Raw genomic sequence first — 18,952 nt, 5'->3', positions numbered from 1 at the left:
GGAATGTAAGGGCCTGGTTGGTCAGAGGGAGTCATTTTGTGTTTATGCAGTAAACTTAGATTGTGTTTATGCAGTAAACTTAGATTGACCCCATGCAGTAAACTTAGATTGACCCTGCCCCTCCCAGAGGAACTTAACTTGCAAAGCCTAGCTACAAGGGTGGGTCAGGCCAGGTGAAGACATCCAATCAGTGGGGTGCACATATATCTACTAGGGTAAATTAAAATTCAATTGGCCACCCATGTGTTACCTAGCAGTTTTTTCTGTGTGTGGCAGACTTAGCATGACTGTGCAGTTTTCTCTGTGTATTGCAATCTCATTGGCCACCTGTGTATAGCCTGGCTAAACTACCTCTATAAAAGTTAGTTTGTGAGGCTGGGAGGGGTCGCCTCTTTGCAAGAGATGGCCCTGACCAGTCAGTTTGATCCTCAATGCTTGGCGAGAAATAAAGCTTTGCTTGACCTTCTCTTTGTATCAGTCTCACTCCTTTGATTACAGACCCTAACAGCACCTCTGGAGAGCCTGCAGATTTCTGGGCCTCCATCATCTCTGACCCCTCCAGCCCTGGCCACCCTGGGCTGTCCTTGTTTGGTATGTTTCCCCATTGGACAGGGAAACTGATTCCTGGACCAAGGCTTTCCTGATGAGGGCTGACCTCGGAATCACTCAGCATAGGAATGTGCACACTGCAGGCGCTCAAGAAATAGGTACCGAATGAATGAATGTTTAGTGACAGTGAGGAGAACACTGGAGCAATGTCTGTGTTCCTTCCCTTGGCGGTGGCAGGGCGTTTAGGGATGGGAATTTTTAGGTGAGATCCAGAGATCCCTCCCACCTGGTCCCTGGCCCAGAGCAATGGAACCTTCTTACCGGGTGGAAAATGATGTCACAGTGCCCCCTTGTGGTCATCTCCCATGTTAGAATCCTGGTGTGGGTGAGGCTTTCCCTGCCCAAGGAAGGAGAACCGGGCAGGAGCCCAATCCCCCCTCCCCAACCCCCTGTTACCCGGGGGGGCCCCCCCTGCCCCCACCATGAACAACCAGGCAAGGGCCCCAACCCCCTTGACCTCGGCCCAGGCTTCGATCCCAGTCAGGACCTCGATCCCGGTCCGGAGCCCAACGCCTGCCTGGGCCTCAACTTCCGCCCGGACACCGAATCCTGTCCAGATCCTGACCCCCGCCCGGACCCCGACTCCGGTCCCCACCCGGGCCTGGACCCCGACCCGGGTCTGGACCCCGACTCCCGTCCGAACCCCGACCCGGGCCTGGACCCCGACTCCTGTCCGAAACCCGATCCGGGCCCAGACCCCAATTCCCGTCCGAAACCCGATCCGGGCCCGGACCCCGACTCCCGTCCGAACCCCGACCCGGGCCTGGACCCCGACTCCCGTCCAGAGCCCAGCCTCAGCCTGGATCCCCACTACTGCCCAGACCCCAGCTTCAGCCTGGACCCCGACTCCTGCCCAGACCCGGGCCTCAGCCTGGACCCCAACTCCTATCCAGACCTCAGCCTCGGCCTGGACCCCGACTCCCGCCCGGACCCCAGCCCGGACCCCGACTCCCGTCCAGGCCCCAGCCTCAGCCTGGATCCCCACTACTGCCCAGACCCCAGCTTCGGCCTGGACCCCGACTCCTGCCCAGACCCAGGCTTCGGCCTGGCCCCCAGCTTCCGCCCAGACCACAGTCTCAGCCTGGACCCCCACTCCTGCCCAGGCCCCGCCCCAAACTCCAACTACGGTCCCAACCCTGGCCCAGACCCCGACTCCCATCCACACCCCGGCTTCCGCCCAGACCCAGGTTTCGGCCTGGACCCCTTCCCAGACCCAGGTCTCAGCCTGGTCTCCGACTCCCGCCCAGACCCAGGTTTCACCCTGGTCCCCGACTTTTGCCCAGAGCCCGGCCTGGCCCCCAACTCTGGTCCAGATGCAGACCCCGGCCCAAACCCCGACTCCCGTCCAGACTCCGACCCAGGTCTGGAACCCCACTCCCGTCCGGACCCCAACTCGGGCGCGGATGCCGACCGAGGTCCAGACCCCTATTCCGGCACAGACACCTACTACAATCTGGACCCCGCCTCCGGTCCCTGCCCCAACCCCAGTTTCATCCCGGGTCGGGGTCGAGATCACGACTGCTGTCCCTGTGTCGCAATCCTTCCCGGATTCGGCCCTACCTTTGGATCAGCCCACGAAACCCGCTTCGGAACCCGCTTCGTCGCGCGACAAGGATCTTTCGCGGCCGCCTAGTGTGAAGCACTTTCCATCCGTCACCAGTGAATTCGGGTTCAACCGAGAGTCCATTCTTGTCCACACTCCATCCGCCTCTGATTTACTGAGGCTCACCCTTGGCTCCACCTCGAGGACCGACTCCTCCGCCACGAAGTTGACAGATTCCACTCCCGAGTCTGAGCCGGTGCCCATCCTGGGGCCCGGACCGTTAGCCCCCACCAGCGAGAACTTCCCGATGGACAAGAAGATCCTGATTCGAGTGATCTACTGGTGAGGGTCGTCCTGGTGCATGCCTGCCTACCTCCCTGTGGGGCAAGGCTGGAGGGGGTGGGGGGGCGGGGCGGTGGGGCTTTGGGGATTTGCTAGGAGGGGGAAGGGAGGGAGTCTCAAGTCCCAGTCTTGGCTCCACCTGCCATGCTCATACGGGCTGGAGATCTGGGGCTTCACATCCCTGCTTTGAGCTTCCCCCTCACTCATTTATCCATTTTTGGAGTGTGCTGCCCCCCACGGACTGGCCTATGCCTCTGACATAGCGCTGACCCAAGCCCCTTGCTTTTCTCCCCAGGCCCAGCTAGGCCTTGCAGTGCAAAGCACACCAGGGAGCACTGGGGGTGTGGGAATTTCAGACTGTCAGGGATGGCCTTTCCCCAGATGAGAAGACGGCCTCTAAGGGAAGAGCTGGGGCGTGGGGAAGGGATCTAGGTGAAAGGTGGGGGAGGAGGAACCCAGCTACAAAGGCTGAAGGAAGTTGGCCTCTGTTCTCTTTGGTGGTCTCAGAGCTGAGTCTCTGTGTCAGCGGCCCTAGTAACAGCGGTGACCTTCCTGACCTTCCGAGGCTGAGGCCTGGTCTCTCCCTTCCATCCCCATCCCCCTCTCCTGCTTTAGAATGTTCTCTCCCCCTTTTCTCTCCCCAGTCTCACTCTTCCCCCCCACTTCCTCTCTCTCCCTCACTCTTCCTCTCTTCCCCCAACTCCATTTCTCTGTGCCCAGACAGTCTCTCTCCACAACTCAGTGTCTTTCTCCTTTTTCTTATGTTTCCTCATCTCCCCCATCTCTCTCTGCCCTTCTCCCCCTGGTTTTAAAAAGATTTTATTTATTTGACAGAGAACACAAGCAGGGGGAGAAGCAGGCAGAGGGAGAAGCAGGTTCCCTGCTGAGCAAGGAGCTTGATGTGGGGTTCGATCCCAAGCATCCCTGCCCTTCTCCTTTCCAGCTCTTTCTCTGGCTCCATGGATTCATTAATTCACTAATTCATTTATTAAGCACTTACCTCATGCCAGGCCCTGCCCTTGGCACTAGGGACAGAGCAGTGAATAAGACCAAGATCGTTGGGGGTGCCTGGGTGGCTCAATTCTTTAAGCATCTCCTTCTGTTCAGGTCACAATCCTAGGGTCCTGGGATGGAGCCCACATCAGGCTCCCTGCTGGGCTGGGAGTCTGTATCTCTCTCCCTCTGCTGCTCCCCAGGCTCATCCTCTTTCTCTCGCTTGCTCTCTAATTCTTAAAAAAAAAAAAATCTTTGTCCTTATGGCACTCACATCCTTGTGTAGAGAGGAGGGTGGGAATGAACAATAAATACAACACATAGTAATTATATAGTATCTTAGAAGGTGATCAGTGTTAATGGCAGAAGGCAAGGGGGCAGTCACAATTTTAGCTGGGGTGGTCAGGATGGTCTTCCTGAGGTGATGTATGAGCAAAGACCTGAAGGAGGGGAGAGAAGGAGCTGTGCAGATACCAGGACTCTGCAGAGAGAACAGGTGGTGCAAAGGCCCTGAGGCAGGCATGCCTGGAGTATCGGAGAAGGTCCCTGTGGCTGGAGCAGAGCAGGCCAGGGGGAGAGTGGAGGAGGAGATGGGGCAGAGCGGGTGGGGGCTTGTGGACCATGCAGAGGACTGGTTTTTTGCCCTGGGTGAGCTGCCACTATGGGAGGGTTCCAAGCAGCGGAGGGACAGGATCAGACTGTTCCCAGGCTCCCTCTGGGCTGGAGGAGATACTGATGTAGTGTCTTCCCTCCATCTCTCTCTGCCCTCTCTCCAGCGGCCTCTGAAGCTATAGCCTTCGGGTAAGTAGTTTTGACTTTGTAGGTGGGTGGCGGGGCCTGGGAAGGGGGATTAGGACATGAAGTCTAGAAGGAGGTCCTGTTTCTTCTCCCTCTAAGACCTGTGACCTTATGCTCCCCACTCCTCTCTGCAGTTCATTCTACTGAGAAAGAGTCTGGAGCAGCAATTTCCAAATCGTCTCCACTTTGTGAGTGGCCTGCCTGAGGGGGGCAGTCAGGGCTGGGAGATTCCAGGGGCTTGGAGGGGAGCTCTCACCTTCCCCCCAACCCCCACCTTCCCTCTCCAGCAGGAGGAAAGAGCTGCCCAGGCTACGGGGGAGTTCGAAGTGTTTGTGGATGGAAAACTGGTCCATTCAAAGAAGGTGATTCTGGCAAGGGGCCCAGACAGGGCGGGCGGGCGGGCAGGTGGCAGTGCTGGGATCCTCTGGGGGTGGGAGACCTACATGTCCGTGCTCTTTCTCCTCTGTGCCCAGAAAGGTGATGGCTTTGTGGATGAGGCCGGGCTGCAGAAAATTTTCAGCATTATCGAGGAGGAGATCAGCAAAAGGTAGCAGGTGACCAGCTGGAGGTGAGGTCAGGGAGGTGAGGTGGGGCTGAGGATGGGGGTGGTGGGTAGGTGGGGGCAGGGCACTGTCTGGGAGTCAAAGGTGATTTAGTCACAGTCCTAGCTGAGCCCAGCCTCCCTGTTTAGATCAGGACAAGTCAGCTCTACCCTTCTCTGAACCTCATTTTCATCCTCTGTAAAATGGGTTTGTTGAGATGCTCCCATAAGACGCCTCACTTAACATAAATTTACAAGGCTCAGAGAAGGGCTCAGTGGGATGTCGGCTAAATTTTCTTCCAAAAGAACTTAAGGTTCCTTCTTTCCTTTCTTAGCTCCTAGTTGTAAAGCTGTACTATCCAATAGCAGGCCGATGCTCTGCTATTTACAATTAAGTTAATTAAAATGAAATACAATAAAAACTCACTTTTTGGAACACCTGAGTGTCTCAGCCGGTTAAGCGGCTGCCTTTGGCTCAGATCATGATCCCAGGGTCAGGAGATCAAGTCCTAGGGCAGACGTCAGGCTCCCTGCTGAGCGGGGAGGCTGCTTTGCCCTCTCCTGCTCCCCCTGCTCCTGCTGTCTCGAGTGTGCGCTCTCTGACAAAGAAATAATTAATCTTAAAAACTGCAGTTATTAGTCACACTGGCCACATTTCAAGTGCTCTATAGCCACATGTGGCTACTGGATTGGACAGCACAGAGGATATCGAATCCATCACTGCAGAAAGTTCCACTGGTATTGGAATTGGTATAAAGTATTAAACCATATGCACAATAATTTATTTGCTGCCAATACTGGATTTTATTTATTTTTTGCCACCGATACTGGATTTTTATTTTTTATTCATTTAAAAAATTTATGTGCATAATCTTTATATATCAGTGTGGGGCTAATTCACAACCCTGAGATAAAAAGTTACATGCTTTTTTGAGTGAGCTAGCCAGGTGCCCCACATACTGGACTTTTTCCCCCCTCAGGTAGTGCATTTTTAAAACCACTTACTATACATACACATTTGCAAGCTGCTACAGATTTGATACTTTTAATCTGTTTATCTATTTTTTACAAAAAGTTGTCACCTTTTGGGAGCATAAGTGATGTATAAGAGACAGTACATGTTTAAAACATATGAGTTAATGAGTTTTGACATATGAATGTATGTCACCCCCAAAATTTCCTTGGGGACTGTAATTTCTCGTGCTCTCTTCCCTGCCCCAGGCAACTGCTGATCTGCTTGCCTTTTTTTTTTTTTTTTAATATTTTATTTATTTATTTGAGAGAGAGGGAGAGGTGACAGAAGAGCATAAACGAGGGGGAGAAGAGGGACAGGGAGAAGCAGGCTCCCCGCTGAGCAGGTAGCCCAACATGGGGCTCGATCCCAGGACCCTGGGATCATGACTTGAGCTAAAGGCAGACACTTAACTGATTGAGCCACCCAGGTGCCCTTTTGATCTGTTTTCCATAGATCTGTTTATCATAAATTAGTTTGCATTTTCTAGACTTTTTTTCCCCCGCTTTACTTATTAGACAAGGGGAGAGAGAGAGGGAGAGGGGGAAGCAGACTCCACTGGTCAGGAAGCCTGACATGGGGCTCGATCTCAGGACTCCAGGATCATGATCTGAGCCCAAGGTGGATGCTTAATGGATAGAGCCACCCAGGTGCCCCTATTTTATTTTTAAGTAGGCTCCATGAACACGGGGCTTGAACTCACGACTCTGAGCTCAAGAGTCACATGCTCTATCGACTAAGTCAGCCAGGCGTCCCATCATCCCCCAACAAAAATCTTAAAATGTGTTAATGGCATTTAATACTATTCCAGTGTCTCAGAAATATCTTTTTTTTTTTTTTTTAAAGACTGCATTTATTTGACAGAGAGAGATCACAAGTAGGGAGAGTAGCAGGCAGAGAGAGAGAGAGCGGGAAGCAGGCTCCCCGCTGAGCAAAGAGCCCGACGCAGGGCTCCATCCCACGACCCTGAGATCATGCATGACCTGAGCTGAAGGCAGAGGCTTAACCCACCGAGCCACCCAGGTGCCCCTCAAAAATATCTTTTTGTCGAGATGGTTTGGGAATCAGATTCCAGACAGTGTTCACATGGTATATTAGCTGTTTTTTTTTTTTTTAATTACAAACAGGATTTCTGGAATCCCTACTATGTGCCAGGCACTTAGTAAGTCTGTTTTCCAGCAGCCATCCGGGGGTGGGGGCTTGGGAGGCAGATGAGAGGTCTGTTTTTCACACTTGCCAAGAAGCATAATGGTTATGCATGCAGCTTCTGGGGTTACAGAGACTTAGATTCAAACCCTGGATCCACCAGCCACACAAAGCTGAAGCAGGTGATGTTATTTGTGAATTAAAGGCCAGTCAAATCCCTTCTTCAGTGACAGCTGCTGTTATTGGAATAAGTAATGACTGTTCTTATTGCAAGAGAACCCAGTTCAGTTTGGCTTAAGAAAAAAAAATTGCCTCATGAGAATAAACGTCTAGAGGCTAATTAGCTTCAGGCATGGCTTGATCCAGGCACCAAAACATTGGCCTTGGGAATCTGACTCTTCTTTACTAGTGTTCTGCTTTTTTCCTGGGCTAACTTTATTCTCAGACAGGCTCCCCCTCATGGTGGCATGAATCCTGAAGAAAGTTCCCATTGACCTGGATTAGGTCACATTTTCCTTCCAGAATCAATCACTGAGACCCAAGGGAACATAGTGCTCTCATGTGGCCATTCCGGGACAAGGGGATGGAGTTGGTCCCCCAAAACCACATGAAGAAGAGGGATAAGGAGGGAGAAAGTTGGGTGGACCAGAACGACAATCAACTACATTACAAATCTGGAGGATGGATAATAGTTAAGTCAGTGTTGTCTGGCTTCAAATCCCAGCTCTGCTGTTTACTGGCTGTGTGACGTAAGGCAAATGCCTGTACCTCTCTCTGCCTGTTTCCTCCTCTGTAACCCAGAAACTATGACAGCCTTCACCTCCTTGGATTTCATTTTTTTTTCAACAAATATTTGCTGAGTACTTATTTTGTGCTGGATATTGTTCTAGATCCTGGGGACGATGGGACAGTGAACAAAACAGTAAGAACCCTTGCCCTAGGGAGGCTGATATTCTAGTGTTGGGACAGCCAGGCAAAGCAAACAGAAGATTAAAAGTAGTAGTGAGAAGAGAACAAAGCAGGAGAGGAGTGGGGGAGTGCTGGGAATTTTTTGCAATTCTGAATTGAGTGGTGGGGAAGACCTTATTTGGAAGATGGTATTTAAACTGAAGGGTACCTGGGTGGCTCAGTGGGTTAAACTGAGGGGCCCCTGGGGGTCACAGGGAGTTGAAGGTCTGCCTTTGGCTCAGGCCATGATACAGGGGTCCTGTGATGGAGACCCAGGTGGGCTCCCTACTCAGCGGGGAGCCTGTTTCTCCCTCTCCCTCTGCCCCTTCCCCACGTCATGCTCTCTCGCTTTCTCTCTCCCAACCCCCTCAAAAAAAAAACCACTTTTTTTTTTTTTTTTTGGATCTCTAAACACTTGAAAGAAGTAAGGGATTGAACCATGTGCATATGTGAATATCTGGGGGAAAGTATTCCAGGCAGAGGGAGCAGCAAGTGCAAAGGGTCTGTGGTAGGAATGTGTCTGGTGTGTTTGAGAAATGGCAAGGAGTCTCAAGTGGGGAGCATTAGTATGGTGCCTGACACCTAGTAAACCCTAATATAAATGCTATTTTTAAAAATACAGTTGTTATTTTTTTTTTAAGATTTTATTTATTTATTTGACAGACAGAGATCACAAGTAGGCAGAGAGGCCAGCAGAGAGAGAGAGGAGGAAGCAGGCTCCCTGCCGAGCAGAGAGCCCAATGCGGGGCTCGATCCCAGGACTCTGGGATCATGACCCGAGCTGAAGGCAGAGGCCTTAACCCACTGAGCCACCCAGGCGCCCCTACAGTTGTTATTTTAAATAACTATTTACTGTATTTTAGAAAAATTTCTCTCTTTCTCTATTTCAGGAGCCTCAGCAGGATGCCGGGAAGGGCTGAAATGTTGCCAAGTCAGGTCCTTTCCTGATGGTGGCTGGGGCTGGGGTGGGTTGGGGAGGGGAACAGGGAAATACATACAGTCTGCCTCCCTGTGTTTGGTCTGATGGTGTCTAATGTTGGCCCACTGTTTCCTGAAGACTGTGGCAGTCACCTGTTCCCGGGTCCTGGCATCAGCAACGGTCTGGACTGGGGGTGAGGGGAAGGGAGGGCAGCTTTGACAAGAAGCCTTGGCCTGTTGCTCCCCAGGTTTGCTCCTGGTCATCTAGCCTCAGGTCCTAGAATTCCTGTGTTGGGAGGGGTCTCAGTGACCTGGGGCAAGGGCCGTGTGTGGATTCGTGGGACATCGATGGGCCCCCTACTCTGCACCTGGTGCTATGGGGTCACCGGGCAGTAGCCAAGAGGTCACTGCAAAGTGTGGGAGTCAGACCTTTGCTGTGACCTCCAATAAGGGACCCTCCCTCTGGGAGCCTCAATATTCTCCTCTGTAAAATGGGGATCCTAACACTACTTAATCATGGAATTCTTAAGGCCTGGCACAGAACAAGTAGATTTCATTTGGAGTGGTGTTCTCTGCAAGTAACAGCAAACCAGACCACCAGTGGCTCACACAACAGGACCAATTAATGGTTTTTCCCATGAACTGGTAGGAGGGGGGCTGGGTTCACACACATTTCACTGTTGCGCTCCTACCCATCATGTCTGTATTCCTGGCGGAGAAGGGTTGAATAAGGAAGGAAATGCCAGCTGGAGCATGTTTTTTTTTTTTTTTTTTTTTAGGGAGGCAAACCTTCCCTGGAAGCCCCACCCAGTCTTGGCTGTGATGCCAGGATGGTGCTCTCCCCTGTACCCCTCCCAGCTCACCTCCCTCCCCTCCAGCCTGCCTGTTGCCCCACTACCTTCTCCTGATCTCTTCCCTGATAATGCTCACAATTTTCTGTAGCCTGGCCTCACCCCCAAAGCCATCACCTTTCTGGGCACAGAGGGGAAAGAAACATCAGGAACTTGTAGGTTCCCCCCCCACATCCTAGTACCACCCTCTATGTCGGAATCCCCTTCTTCGGGGGCGCCTGGGTGGCTCAGTGGGTTAAGTGTATACCTTTGGGGCTCAGTTCATGATCCCAGAGTCTTGGGATCAAGTCCCGTGCCGGGTTCTCTGCTCAGTGGGGAGCATGCTTCTCCCTCTCCCTGAGCTCCCACTCTCCTTGCTTGTACTCTCGGTCAGATAAATAAAAACAAAACAAAAAAAAACCCTTTTAAGAATCCCCTTCTTGGGGGGCACCTGGGTGGCTCAGTGGGTTAAGCCTCTGCCTTCGGCTCAGGTCATCTCAGGGTCCTGGGATCGATCCCCACATCGGGCTCTCTGCTCAGCAGGGAGCCTGCTTCCTCCTCTCTCTCTGCCTGCCTCTCTGCCTGCTTGTGATCTCTGTCAAATAAACAAAATATTAAAAAAAAAAAAAAAAAAAAAGAATCCCCTTCTTGGAAAGGAGCAGCTGTCCATTCACAAACACTTCAGACTCCCCCGCAGACTGGGCGGGTATGCCCTCCTCCTGGGGAGGGGATGGTGCAGGTGGGGAGAGGATGAGAGCTCCTGGTTTGGCTCAGCCCCATGTTCGGCTCCAGTGGAAGAAGGGGGGACAGACGCAGTGCAGGCCCCTAACAGGGTCTGCCACAGCACAGAGGCTGAGATGCGATGGTCACTGGAGAGACGGCAGACATGCTGCCCGCACTTCCAAAGTGAAGCTCTGGGCCTTCGATGAGTCTGGACTCTTTCTAGTCCTGACCGTGATTAGCCCATGCAGCTGGGGGTGGGGCAGACCTGGAGGAACCTAAAACTTACTAGCTAAGAGCACAGACCCTGGAGCCAAATACCTACCTAAATTCGAATCCCGGTTTTGCCACATCCTAGCTCTGGCACCTCTGGCAACTTCACTTCCCTGTGCCTCAGTCGCTCCATCGGTAAAATGGAGGATGTAGTAGCACTGACCACCTAGGGCTGTTGAAAAAAGTCTGCAAGTTAAGTGTGTGAAAATCCCTGAAGAGTGCTTCCTGGCACAGGGACTCTCTGCACGTTAACTCTCTCAGGGCATACCTCCTTGCAAGCGCGTAAGTCCTGCCCCGAGAATCCAGGGCAGTCAGTCAGTCTGCAGAGCCCCGCGCTGCCCACCGCACTGTACGGCTCAGATACGAGCGTGAGAGGAAGGGAGCATCCAGGACTGGTGCCTCAGTAAATTCAGAACATTCTCCCGCCGCCTGCAACCCCACACCCAGACACGAGGTGGCAACCATGAGAGACCCTCTCCCAGCCCTTGTCACAAATGTATGCATTTCCCCACCTTCATTTATCCCCACCTGCCTCTTCCTGCACCAGGGATGAGAGAGCAGCTCTTCTGAGCTGGTAAAAGCCCCTGGTCTTGGGGTACAGTACAAAGAGGTTCCCTTCCCCCCTCCACCTTTGATTTATTTACCCAGCTGCTTTTGGTGACATCTGCACTCTGAGCTTGGTGTCTCCAGCTGGAAAGTGAAGACGAGGATTTGGCCATCCCGGCTGTGGCAGAGACCGCTAGACTATGTCCCTCAGTATCTGTCCTCCCGGACTTCCTGAGAGTCCCCAGCTGAAGACTACATTTCCCAGACTCCTCTGCCACCAGGCATGGCCACATGACTAAGCTTGGGCAGTAGGATGTAAGAAAATGGAGGTGTGCAGTTTTTGGATTGTGCTCTTAAGGGAAGGGGTGCCAGTCATGCTGTTGCCTGGAATGTGGACTCTGACGGTGCACCGTCCGGAAGAGCCAGGGAAGGTGTCCATGGGAGCGGAGGAAGGAGACAGCAATAATAGGGAACAGTTACAGGAGGGAAGAATAAGCTTCCTTACTGTTTTATTTTTTTTTAATTTTTTTAAAAAGATTTTATTTATTCATTTGACAGAGATCACAAATAGGCAGAGAGGCAGGCAGAGAGAGAGGGGGATGCAAGCTCCCTGCTGAGCAGACAGCCCAATGCGGGGCTCGATCCCAGGACCCTGGGATCATGACCTGAGCTGAAGGCAGAGGCTTTAACCCACTGAGCCACCCAGATCCCCCTGTTTTATTTTGGTTTTTTAAAGATCTCATTTATCTGGGGGCGCCTGGGTGGAGAGGCAGAAGCAGGCTCCCCACTGAGCAGGGAGCCCCACCGGGGCTGGATCTCAGGACCCTGGGATCACGACCTGAGCCAAGGGCAGATGCCTAACGACTGAGACACCCAGGTGCCCCCAATATTTACTTTTTATGGCAGGCAGAATCTTAATATGACCCCCAGTGATGCATACTGGGGTCATTTCATATAACCCCACCTTCCCTTGAGTGTGGGTGGGACACGTGAACAGGACAGGCTATCACTCCCAGGACATGTCACAATAAATGACAAAAGGGATTTTGCCCCGTGAATTAGTCAAACCGGAGACTACCCTGAATGGGCCTGACATCAGGTGCGTAGGTGCTATCTACACCAGTTCCAGCTTTCTGCACACCAGCTGGGTGTCCTATAGGTCAGCCCAGTGCTGACATTCTCCTGGAGTTGGCGTTAGATCCCACAAGGGAAGGACGCAGTCCCATGAGGCTGCCCACACTTTGGACCCCACCCCAAGTCCCAGGTTGTTGCTGGCAGGTTTGGCCAACTGGCTATCAATTCAGGGGTTCCCACAGCTCCTTCCAAGTTGGATAACTCACCAGAATGAGTCTGGAGCAGCCAACTGGGAGAGAGAGAGGGCACAGTATGCTGGAAGGGGCACGGAGCTCCCTGCGGCTCAATGTGTTCACCCACTTGTGGAATCTCTCCAAATTCTTGTCTATGGAGGTTTCCTTATGCAGACATGACTGATGACATCAGTGGCCGTGGGTGATTCATTCAGCCTCCAGCCGCTGTCCCTTCCGCAGAGCCTGGGATGGGGCTGAAAGGTCTGAGCTTCTAATCAAGGCTTGGTCTTTCTGGCAGCTAGTCCTCATCCTGGAGCTATCTATGGGGCCACCTTGAGAGTCACCTCCTTAGAACAAAAGACCCTTATCCACAAAAGACACCGATCACTCTTATCATTCAGGAAATCCTAGGTGAATTTCAGGAGCTCTGTGCCAGGAACAAGGGGCAAAGACCACATACCTAGTTATACCATAAAGGCTATGTCTGCTTTGAGGTGAAAGGATTCTCAGCTGGGTGCTTGCTCCCGGGGGTGCAGTGCGGCCCATCCATTTCTGGAGAAAGGGCCGTATTTTTCCCTTTCCTTGCAGAAAACAATAGGTATGGGTAGGTCTTGGTGACAGGAGGAAACGGAAACCACATAGTCATTTTCATTAGCGGGCTGAGAATGACCTACTTTCCTTCTCTGTGTCTTCCACTCAGTCCCTGAAGAAAACAGAGCTTTATCCACGACCCTAATTACATCCAGTTCGGAGCTGGCAGTCCCAGTGCCATTTTTACTGGACACCCTTCCCACGCTCGGATGATCTGTGGGGGAGCATTTCTCCAAACCAAAAGTCCCAGAGTCTGGGACTCTGCTAGGCAATCATACACGCGGATTTTCATACAAGAAAACTTAACTTGGTCACGTGACAACATGCATTTACATATTCTAAGGAACCCGTGTTGGTCCAGGAACTCTAGATTCTTGTGTCCCCTCCTCTGAAATTCCAAAAGCGTATGCATTTAACCCCTGTAAGATTTCATCACCAATAAAGATTGTGGAACAGAGAGAGAGTATCTTCAAGGAGAAACAGAGCATTGAGTAATAAGCCCAGGGTCTCACAGAAAACTGTCAAAATCAGATTGTGAACCCCAGGAGTCTGACACCCCAAGTGATGCTGTTAATATCCACCCTCCGCAAAGCCCTGGTCCCGCTCCCCTGCTGAGAGGCTATCCCGACTTTCAGGTTAATGCCCTTCAGTGGGAAGAACACAGGATCTTAGATGGACCTGGAGCCTTCTAAGCCTCCGTGTTCTTTTCTGGACAAATGAAGGGACAAGAGGTCTTCGGAGGGCTTTACAACTGTGGACGTCAGAGTCATCACGCTGCTTCCTGTCTGGGCAACAACCTGCTATTTCTGTCTCAGGCCAGATCCTGGAAGAACTGAGAATAAGCAGCCTCCGGGGTAACCTGATAAGCAGAAACTCCAGGCCTTGACCCTGAGATACACACCACACCAGAGAAATCAAAAAGGCGCCTGGCAGGTCAGGGGCGTGTATTTAGTGCCTGCCGCCTCCGAGTCCTTCTGTCACCAGGAGTGCAAAGAAAGGCACCCCATCAAGAAAGCCAGTCACTCCGAGTCTGCGAGGACATGTGTGTCTTCTAAGTGCCTACAAATCCACCTCTCTCAGGGCGGGGAAAAGGAGGAAAGTGACGACCAGACCCTCACCTCACCACCCCAAGCATGGGGCCCCGACAGTCACAAAGGAGATGCCACCAAATCTTAACAAGATGATTCCAGTGGGTCTTAAAGTGTTCCAGATTTTAGGAAAGGAAGGCTTCCCTATTACTTATATGATGCAAGAACATTAGTATCTAAGAATAACAATTATGGCACAAGAAAAGGACACAGCAACTTCACTTACAGAATACTAATGCCAGCCTCTTTTTTGTTAGAAAAAAAAGAAAGAAAGAAAGAAAAAGGAAAGAAAAGCAAAGCAGAGGGGCGCCCGGGAGGCTCAGTCAGTTAAGCATCTGCCTTCAGCTGGGATGGTGATCACAGGGTCCTGGGATCGAGCCCTGCATTAGGCTCCCTGCTGAGTGGGGAGCCTGTTTCTCCCTCTCCCTCTCCCCCTGCTTGTGCTCTCTCTGTGAAATAAGTAAATAAAATCTTAAAAAAAAAAAAAAAAAAAAAAAAAGAGAGAAATCCAAAGCACATTAAAAGGATTATACCTCAGGGCGCCTGGGTGTCTCAGTGGGTTAAGCCTCTGCCTCCGGCTCAGGTCATGATCTCAGGGTCCTGGGATTGAGCCCCTCATCAGGCTCTCTGCTCAGCAGGGAGCCTGCTTCCCCCGCTCTCTCTGCCTGCCTCTCTGCCTACTTGTGATCTCTCTCTCTCTGTGTCAAATAAATAAATAAATACATCTTAAAAAACAAAAACAAATAAAAGGATTATACCTCATTTGTAAATAAGGATCATTTGAAGAATGGAAAAATCACAAATTATCAGTATTCTATTAAAAATAACCCTAGGATCACTGAAGAGTCTAAAAAGGGCTTTGACAAAATTCAATCATCATTCTTTGTAAAACACACGTCTCCAGAGGGACAAATGTGAGGTATTTCCACAAAATGGGGAACAAGACAAGGATGTCTGTCTTTCACATAATTTTACATTTGACAGAAGGAACTGGAATTTATAAGGAGAAAGAAGTTTTAGGTATAAAAAGGTAAAGAGGCAATATTTTCTCTATTTAATAGGACTTGTTTTCCAACCTCAGAGAACCACATGAAATACTTCTATAAACAATTAAGAGAATTCAATGTGTTAACAGGCTAGCAAGTAAGTATGTAAAAATGAATTTCTTTTTTTTTTAAACCAATTATTTTCACACAGGCAAACTTTGAGAAAATGTAACAGAAATAATCCTCACTTACATAGGAAAAACAAAAAAAGGTAAATGTATGTAGGAATACATAACTAGATTTGTGAAAGGCCTGCTTTAGGAACATTCATTTGAGGATAAACATTAATATTCCTTTGAAGGACACAAAGGAAATCTTTTTTAAAAATATGGGAAAATGGGGTGCCTGGCTGGCTCAGTTGGTGGAGTGTGGGACTCTTGGTCTCGGGGTTGTAAATTCAAGCCCCATGCTGGGTGTAGAGATTACTTAAAAAAAAAAAAAAAAAAAAAAAAAAAAAAAAATTTTTTTTTTTTAAAAGGGAAAATAGACCATTGGGATGGGAAGACTCAGTTTGTTTGTTTGTTTTTTTAATAAGATTTTATTTATTGATTTGACAGACACAAAGAGAGAGGGAACACAAGCAGAGGGAGTGGGAGAGGGAGAAGTAGGCTTCCTACTGAGCAGGGAGCCTGATGGGGGTTTGATCCCAGGACCCTGGGATCATGACCTGAGCTGAAGGCAGAGGCCTTACCTCACTGAGCCACCCAGGCGCCCCAAGTCTCAGTATCTTAACAATAGCAGTTACTCCTAAATTAACTGCTGTGGAATTCTAATAAAAAAGTTTTGCTTGAGGAGCACCTGGGTGGCTCAGTCAGTCAAGTGGAACTCTTGGTTTCAGCTCTGGTCATGATCTCCCGGTTGTGGAATCCAGTCTGCAGCCAGGATCCGTGCTGGGTGTGGAGATTGCTTGAGATTCTCTCTCTTCCTCTCTCTCTGCCTGGCCCCCACACACTCTCTCTCTCTCTCTCTTAAAAAAAAAAAAAAAAAGATTTGTTTTGTTTTTAAAATATTTTATTTATTTATTTAACAGAGAGGGAGAGAGCAAGAGAGCACAAGCAGGAGGAACAGCAGGCAGAGCAGGCAGAGGGAAAAGCAGGCTCTCTGCTGAGCAGGGAGCCGGATGTGGAACTCGATCCCAGGACCCCAGGATCATGACCCGAGTCGAAGGCAAACGCCTAACAACTGAGCCACCCAGGTACCTCTCAAAAGAAAAAAAAAAAAAAAAAGAAAAGAAAAGCTTTGCCTGAAACAATGTAAGCTGACTTTGAGGCTGACTAGTAAGAGAAACAAAAACAGCCAAAGATACTCTGAAAAAGAAGTGTAAGGAGGGTTAGCACTACCAGATTTAAAATAATGTAGTCAGAAAATGAAAAGCACAGTTTAGTATACCTAGAAGCATCTTTAAACAAAGTTAGTGGGGAAAAGCTGGACTGGTTATTAACTGGTGTTAGAACAATACCAGTTTCTTTCTAAAAAAGAAATTTTGTATCCTTACCTCCTACAGGATAGATTCCAAGTGGCTCAAAGACTCAAATATACGCCAACTACACATACCTCCTCCAAGAAAACCTTGAGATTCAAAATCTTCCCCGTTTAAAAGAAAACAGCAAACAAAAGCAAAAGAAAAAAAAACCCACAAAAAACAAACAAACAAACAAACAAACAAAACACAAAAAAATCCCAACAACTCCATACCAAAAGGCTTTCAGGATAACCAAATGCAAATGACCAACAGGGAAAACACACCTGTAACTCACATTACAAGCTATTCTATCATATCACTGTTACACAAATAGCCCTGGAATCAACACGGAAAGGGCAAAATTCTTCAGGAGAGAAATGGATAGAAGCTATGAACAGTTCATGGAAAAGGGAATATACAGAACTCTCAGAAAAGATTTTTCAATCCTAAGAGAGAGGCAAATTAAAAAACTCATCCTGTCCAGGCGCGCCTGGGTGGCTCAGGTCATGATCTCAGGGTCCTGGGATCAAGCCCCACATGGGGCTCTCTGCTCGGCAGGGAGCCTGCTTCCCCCCCTCTCTCTGCCTGCTGCTCTCCCTACTTGTGATCTCTCTCTCTCTCTGTGAAATAAGTAGATAAAAATCTTTAAAAAAAAAAATTTTTTTTTTTTTAAAGAAAAAACTCATACTGTTGGGGCGCATGGGTGGCTCACTGGGTTAAGCCTCTGACTCCTGGTTTCGGCTCAGGTCATGATCTCAGGGTCCTGGGATTGAGCCTCTGGGAGTCTGCTTGAGATTCTCTCTCTCCCTCTCTCCTCCCTCCTCCTGCTAGTGTGCACATGCTTGCTCTCTCTCTCTCAAAACAACAACACACTACCTTTCAAGTATATAGATTGGAAAAATCCACACCATTGGTGGCTTAACTATGTCAGCGAGACTGGAAGGAAAGGTCCTTCGGTTGCTGGCAGAAGTGGAATGTGGTACAACACGTACAGAAGGCAACTTCGCAGGATCTGTAACATTTCAAATAAGTACCTTTGGCCCAGAATTTTGAATTCTGTAAATTCACACTATGGGTATTATATATAACAAAGAATCTAAGAAGCTGCTGATTATAAGCTGCTCCATCATTTTATAAAAGTTAAGGGAGGGGGGCCTGGGTGGCTCAGTGGGTTAAGCCTCTGCCTTCGACTCAGGTCGTGATCTCAGGGTCCTGGGATTGAACTCCGCATCAGGCTCTCTGCTCCACGGGGAGCCTGCTTCCCTCTGTCTGTCTGTCTGCCTCTCTGCCTACTTGTGATCTCTATGTCGAATAGATAAAATCTAAAAAAAAAAGTAGAAGAAAAGAAAGTTAAGGGGAAAATGCTGTATTATATAGTCAAGGGGCACCTGGGTGGCTCACTTGATTAAATGTGTGACTTCAGCTCAAGTCTTGATCTCAGTGTCCTGGGATCAATCAAGTCCCCAGCTGGGCTCCCTGCTCAGCGAGGAGTCTACTTCTCCCTCTGCCCCTCTAGCCCCTGCTTGTGCTCTCTCTCTCAAATTAATAAATAAAATCGTTTTTTAAAAAAGATTTATTTATCTGACAGAGACATATCACAAGTAGGCAGAGAGGCAGCCAGAGAGAGAGGAGGAAGCAGGCTCCCCTTGGAGCAGAGAGCCCGATGTGGTGCTTGATCCCAGGACCCTAGGATCATGACCTGAGCTGAAGGCAGAGGCTTTAACCTACTGAGCCACCCAGGCGCCCCAATAAATAAAATCGTTAAAAAGAAATCTAAAGCAAAAGATGGGGAACCACCCAAAGGCCCATCAGTAGGTTCCTGGATAAGTAAATTACAGCATAACCAGCCACAGAATGAAACAAAATGCAGCTCTAAAAAAGAACGAGGAAACCTAGTGGTTTGGAAGGATCGTCAAGATACGTTCTTACTAGAAAAGTAACTTATAAACCAGTAAATACACCAACTTTTGTGAAGAAATGAAAAACAAAAAAACAGACCCCCCCCCCCCCAGCCAAATACCCAAATTCGCATTTGCTTGTGTATACATAAGGACACTGCAAAGACAGAAGAGGCACCTACAGATGTGGGTTGTGGTACTGGATGGAGGGGACAGGGAGGGAAGGCTTTTCAGCATATATTTTACTTTTGGGGATGTGTGCATACATTTGCCAAAAAACAAAACAAAACCCCACCTTAAGTAAAAATTAAAAATGAAAGAAAAAAATCCAGAAACTTCAG

General features: G+C 49.6%; 1 protein-coding gene across 1 annotated transcript; it reads left to right on the top strand.

The window, feature by feature from the left end:
• The first annotated feature begins 944 nt into the window (after window positions 1-944).
• Window positions 945-8,946, top strand: SELENOV (selenoprotein V). The gene is made up of 6 exons (XM_032325747.1): window positions 945-2,494; window positions 4,264-4,288; window positions 4,420-4,473; window positions 4,573-4,647; window positions 4,759-4,853; window positions 8,823-8,946. Exons 1-5 carry the CDS (start codon window positions 1,032-1,034, stop codon window positions 4,834-4,836), a joined length of 1,695 nt encoding a protein of 564 aa, XP_032181638.1. The 5' UTR covers window positions 945-1,031; the 3' UTR covers window positions 4,837-4,853; window positions 8,823-8,946.
• The last annotated feature ends 10,006 nt before the right edge of the window (window positions 8,947-18,952 follow it).

Source organism: Mustela erminea, chromosome 19 (assembly GCF_009829155.1).
Source record: "Mustela erminea isolate mMusErm1 chromosome 19, mMusErm1.Pri, whole genome shotgun sequence".
In the NCBI taxonomy this organism is placed as follows: Eukaryota; Metazoa; Chordata; class Mammalia; order Carnivora; family Mustelidae; genus Mustela; species Mustela erminea.
The sequence above is the reverse complement of the archived record's forward strand: the minus strand, read 5'-3'. Positions and strand labels throughout refer to the sequence as shown.